The sequence below is a fragment of the Nicotiana tabacum genome, chromosome 12 (assembly GCF_000715075.1).
Source record: "Nicotiana tabacum cultivar K326 chromosome 12, ASM71507v2, whole genome shotgun sequence".
In the NCBI taxonomy this organism is placed as follows: domain Eukaryota; kingdom Viridiplantae; phylum Streptophyta; class Magnoliopsida; order Solanales; family Solanaceae; genus Nicotiana; species Nicotiana tabacum.
The window spans coordinates 125,427,208-125,433,362 of NC_134091.1; the positions used below are offsets into that span (position 1 = coordinate 125,427,208).

Below are 6,155 nucleotides of genomic sequence, written 5' to 3' on the forward strand. Positions count from 1 at the left end.
TTCTTTCAATCAGATTATTATTTTTTGGATGAAAGAGATCAGATTTTTATGAACAAGGTAAGAGAATACCAGCTTACCGCTAGCTCAAAGTCACTAGACATGCCCATTGATAACTCACATTGAGACTCCCCCATACCAAGCACCTTGCAAACTTCAGTTCTACAGTTCAATAGCGTCTATTGCATTACATCAAGAAAAATGGTGATCAGCAATTTGGAGAAATGGGAAATTTCATGAAGGACTCAATATAAGCATTTTTGTCATGAAGCTTCCAATATGCATGACTCAAGTCCATTCATTCGATAACAAACTTCTTAAGAATTCCATATAAGTAAATAACTTAGCACAAGAAATGCATCCGTCTATTATACGTAAAGTTTAAAAAAAAAGAAGGAAAGTGAACTTCCGATAACTATGAAGAAAATTGTTATGGTGACTATTATCATTGCCCAAAAAGACCTGCTTTCAGTAGTTTACAAATATTTTTCCTTTGCATCTTTCATTACAGGGTGGGACATCTTCAAATGGCTTAGAGAGCTTGGAATTTTTACAAGTCATCTACAACTAAATTTCGGATTAATTACAGAATATCACCTTGAAGTTTTCTGGGGTTGAAGTGTAGTCAGGCCTTCCAATTGTCATTAGGCCAGAGAAATCAAGGTTTGGGCAATCCAGCTTGACATGTTTGGCCAGCTCTGTGCAATTTGATGGATCAATACCAGATTTTGCTGTAGATAGTTAAATTAACTAATTCATCAGTTCCTTGGAAGTAGGAAGAATGGGGAAGAATGGAGGCCTTCCTTTGTTGGCCTTGAACGTCATAAAAACAAGCATTGTACGGTTCAATCAAACATGCATTACTAGCGGTGAGAAAAAAGAACTAACAATTCAGAGTTTCAAAATTAGCGAGATTTCATCTGCATTCTGCAAGTTTAACCGGAAATCCGAGGACTTGAAGCAATGTGTTAGAAACCTTTCATAACCTAGATCCCGTTTGGATTAGCTGATTTGAAGTAGCTGATAAGCATCAGGTGCTGAAAAGCACTTTTAAGTACTGCAACTGATTTAATAAATAAGCAGTTACGTGTTTGGATACAAGTGCTGAAATTGATAATAAGCTGCTGCAGTATTTGATAAAAAAGTGCTGATAAGTTTTTTTCTGTTAAAATGACTTAAATAACCTTATAATTGTTTATACTTATAAAGGCGTAATTTCTTCAAAATTTTAGATTCTAGATCGATTCAAATATAAAATATTCTATCTGTCATTTTATTTTAAATGCAACTGTGCTTAGATAAGATAATTTTTATGATAAATATAATTTATTTTATGATAAGCATATAATCATAAGTTATAATAATTAATAAATTGACAAAAGTTTCTCAGTAAAAAATAAACCTAAATAGGACAAAATATTTGAAGAGAAACAAACATTATCTTCATCACCACAACACTTAGAAAGCAATACACCAAAAAATTGATATGTCCTCATTTATTACATGCAGTTCAAAGATTAATACACAATTACATTGATACAAATATGCAAAGGAATAGAGGATTCGCTTATCTTAAATAGTCAATGAGAACTGCAGACTTGAAGAGGGGTGTGTGTGTGGGGGGGGGTTAGGTTGAAAAAATACTTGAGGCGACGATTATGGATGTAGGAGTTTTGTTCTAAAAAAGAATATTTTAAGGATAAAATAGTAAAAATCTTGGACAAACTTAAAGTGCTTATAAGCTAAAAATTCATAAGCTGAGGGTGACCAGCTTATGGCTTTTGGCTTATTTTTGACTTATAAGCACTTGGCTTATAAGCACTTTTAACTTTACCAAACGCGTAGACAAGCCGAAAAGTGCTTATAAGCTAGTTTTAGCCAAACACCCTCTTGGAGGAGGAAATAAGATTCTGCTCCTAATACCAAAAACCTAATAGCATGCAGAATCTTATCGCTAGAGTCATCGCAAGCCCAACTAGTCTCTTTCAGGATCTGTAAGCAAGAATGAGGAGGAAATATACTCACACTCTTCTCCACTGGTATTTACTTGAACCAAAACCTTCAGAGGTTGCCTGCCAATGCTTGAAACCATACGATCAAGATGATTTGCAAGCTGTAGATTAGAAAAGGTATTATATGATTGATCAACTCTGTTCGATTCCAACAATAATAAGCATTCAACGAGACTCTAATCTAACAAGTCAAACTTATTAAAGCTTCAGGTTGTGTCTGACAATGACCAGAAGGAACTCAGGAGGAAAACGAATGAAATAGCACACTCCTCCGTGCTCAGTTTATAAACCGACAGTGTTTTCCCTTTGATATAATTATTGATGTAATGATAACCATGTGGAGCTAACTTTTATTGATTTCAATGCTTGTTATCCTGCTGAACTCTGAAAGTAAATTAAAAATCATACTGCTGCTAACTTAAAGGAAATAGAAGCAGCATGTAACATTTTCAAGATTCAACAGAAAGACTACTCCTCACTCCTCAGGTTCAATCAAGCATTAAAAAAGAGGTAAAGTCTTTACCTTCTGATTATCAACACCATGAACCATAGCTAGATTGGGAACAGCAGCTGCAACAATGGAGGTAAACTTTACACAACTGTAAGATGATGTTTATCCCATTTACAAATACAAGCAGAAATGTTTCCTGAGACTAAGCCCGGGGGGGGGGGGGATTTAAGGTAAAAGTACGTAACTGAATCTTTTCATAGAAATAAACCAAAAAACCAACAGCCAAGCCAATAAAGATTGACTCAAGAACCAATTTCATTCTGAGCTCCATTATAGATTTCAAAAGAAGATAATACATTTGAGAGAAAATACGCAGGCTTGTAGTTCCCCAAGTTAAGCATCGAAAGGCAATTTGGCCCTATTTGGATACTAAAAAGAAAAGCTTTTATACTCGAGTCAGACAATTCGACCTTATCTTACAGACAATTAGCACAAAGAAACAAACTTTTAGTTGGAAACAGTTAGAAGATAATACACTGACGGAAAAAAATGCAGACTTGCATTTTAGAAACATCGCAACTGGAAAAGAATCAAATGAACTAAATACAAGATCCTATGGAAGCTGGATCATAACAAAACTAAATTCGCACATATATTTGAATAAGCTCGTACTCAGGAGTTGCTTCACTTTGTTGCTCTGCAAATGCCCAATATAATGCCATTCAATGTCCTCAGGAAGCTGCATTTCAAGAACACGTACTCAATATTGCACCAAAAAAAAAAAAAAATCAACTACTCAATTACTCCTTTCTATATTAGAAAAAAATTATTATTACACCTTTCTATATTAGAAAAAATTAAATTTTAATAAGATTGATTTATAGTCACACAAATATATATACAATTTATTTTAAAACACAATTTTCAAAAGTTTCTTTTTTCGTGCTATGCCACACAAAATGGGATGGAGGGAGTATGTTTCAATCCCAAATTAACTCAGCTACATGAATCCTTTATATCTATTCAGCTCCATTTACATCCAATTTTTTTTCCTGTAAACAATTTGTCACAACCTAAAACTCAATTAGCGTAACCACTGCTGAAATGGAGCAGATGAGTACCTCGGGAGCCTTCTGGATAATCTCTTGGACGTAATTTTCACCGAAACATCGGTGACCAGCATCATAAACTTGGTTAATTAGAGAAATAGGCTTAGTCTTGCTCACGGCCACCACTCTCACGTCATCAGCGCGGCGGCCGGACCTTTCCGCAGCTTGCCGGACACGGTGGAACACCGACCGGAGCGCCGTAACGGCCAGACCCTCGGCAGCCGGAGCAGCCATCGCTTTGTTTTCTCTCTGTTTGATTCCTGATTCTCTCGCGCGCTAATCATTGTTTATTATAGTTTCTGTTTATAATCACCAAAAGAATGGTAGGTAATTGTTTACGTCAAGAAATGGACGCCACACATAACAAGTACAATAAAACCTCACCATTTTTTCTATAGATTAATTTGCATTTGAGAAATTTATTTCATTGAATATTTGAATATATAAAAAAAAATTAAATGTTATAAAGATTAAAAAAAAAAAAAGATATTCATATTATTACCAATTAATTTTTTTCTAGATACCTACGGCAGTGGGGGATGTGGGTATTTGATTTTTTTTTTTTTTTTGGTGGGTCGACATAGAAATCAAGTTTTAGACCTTGCCAAACTTCTTTATCACTGTAGAAATCACTGGTCGCCTGCTCATTTTGTAAATGTTTAGGGATTTTTATTTTATTTTAACAAGTTATTGGATATTCAAATTATGAAAATTTAAGCTTATGGTATTTGACAAGAGTGGGTTGCTCTAGTGGTAAGCTTAGGGTATTTGACTTCAGGTTCTATTGTTCTTGCTTAAAATTTTCTATTTGTTAATATTGGACTTGTGTGAGTTGGTACCTCCCGTTTTCCAATTTCCCTTTGTTGTGTTAGTTAAATTGTTGTCAACTTAGTTCGTATTAGTTTATTCACCGTATTAGTGTGCCTGTAGTTGCAACTTGTCTTCTTCTGGTTTAGTATGTTATATTGTGCGTGATAGTGATTCCCCTGGTCGAGTGAGGTCATGTCCTTGGGGGGAATGGGGGGTGGGGCAGGAGGTAGGGCAGGGGTTAGAGGGGGTGGGGCGGGAGGCAAAGGGAACAATGGTGTTTGTAGGTTGAGAATTGGGTCATAGAACGTAGGTACATTGACGGGTAAGTCTATAGAGTTGCCGAAGATCCTCCAGAAGAGGAGGGTCAATATAGCGTGTGTCCAAGAGACTAGGTGGGTAGGGTCGAGGGCGAAGGACACAGACGGGTATAAACTTTGGTACTCGGGAGTCTAGAAAGGTAAGAATGGAGTGGACATCTTGGTGGATAGGGAACTTAGAGAGTCTGTGGTCGAGGTTAGACGAGTGAATGATAGATTGATGATTATTAAGTTGGTGGTTGGAGAGTGCACCCTAAACGTCGTTAGCGCATATGCGCCGCATGTGGGCCTAGATGGGGAGGTTAAACAACGCTTCTGGGAGGGGTTAGATGAGATTGTGTGTCAGGTTCCGCCTACTGAGAAGCTATTCATAGGAGGGGATTTCAATGGGCATATTGGGTCGACTACAGATGGTTATGGCAAGGTGCATGGAGGCTTCGGTTTTGGGGAGAGGAACGGAGGAGGTACATCGTTGTTAGACTTCGCTAAGGCTTTTGGGTTGGTGATTGTGAACTCTTACTTTCCAAAGAGGGAGAGGCATTTGGTTACTTTTCAAAATGCGGTGGCGAAGACTTAGATTGACTATCTTCTCCTCATGAGAGGTGACAGAGGAATGTGCAAGGATTGCAAGGTGATTCCGGGTGAGATACTCGCAACGCAACATAGGCTCTTGGTGATGGACGTTGGTATTATGTTAAAGAGGAGGAAAAGGTCTACTCGAGGAAGTCCGAGAATCAGGTGGGGAGCCTTAACTAATGATAAAACCCAAGAGTTGGAGGGGCGGTTGTTGGCTATAAGAGCTTGGAGGAGCAGTGGTGACGCGAGTACTATGTGGTCAGCGACAACAGATTGTATTAGGGAGGTAGCGAGAGAGGTGTTAGGAGTCTCGACGGGCGTCTCTGGTGGGCACAAAGGAGACTGGTGGTGGAATGAAGTGGTTCAAGGTAAAGTGGAAGCTAAGAAGGTGGCGTACCTGAAGTTAGTGGGGAGCATAGATGAGAAGGAGAGGCGAGCATGCATGGAGAGGTATAATACAGCTAGGAAGGAGGCTAAGCTGGCGGTCACAGAGGCTAAGACTGCGGCATATGGTCGTATGTACGAGGAACTGGGGAAAAAAGGTGGGGAGAAGAAGTTATTCCGGCTGGCCAAGTTGAGAGAGAAGAAGGCTCGGGATTTGGACCAAGTGAGATGCATCAAGGACGAAGATGGTAGAGTATTAATGGAAGATGCCCAGATTAAGAGGAGATGACAGACTTACTTTCATAAACTTCTGAATGAAGAAGGGGATCAGGATATTGTGCTAGGCGAATTGGAGCATTCCGAGAGTCACCGTGACTTTGGGTACTGCAGGCGTATCGAGGTTGATGAGGTCGTGGGAGCTATGCGTAAGATGAGTAGGGGCAGAGCGACCGGGCCAGACGAGATTCCGGTGGAATTTTGGAAGTGTGTGGGGAGAGCA

General features: G+C 38.7%; 1 protein-coding gene across 1 annotated transcript in view; it reads right to left on the reverse strand.

Moving 5' to 3' along the window:
* Positions 1-3,948, reverse strand: part of LOC107805770 (uncharacterized) — a 4,817-nt gene extending 869 nt beyond the window's left edge. The window contains exons 1-6 of the mRNA XM_016629848.2: positions 3,582-3,948; positions 3,133-3,199; positions 2,533-2,579; positions 2,023-2,110; positions 595-728; positions 78-176 (exon numbers count right to left, since the gene is read on the reverse strand). Of these exons, the coding sequence (XP_016485334.1) occupies positions 78-176; positions 595-728; positions 2,023-2,110; positions 2,533-2,579; positions 3,133-3,199; positions 3,582-3,803 (657 nt within the window). The 5' untranslated portion in view covers positions 3,804-3,948. The remainder of the gene's footprint in view (positions 1-77; positions 177-594; positions 729-2,022; positions 2,111-2,532; positions 2,580-3,132; positions 3,200-3,581) is intronic.
* Between the last annotated feature and the right edge of the window lie 2,207 nt (positions 3,949-6,155).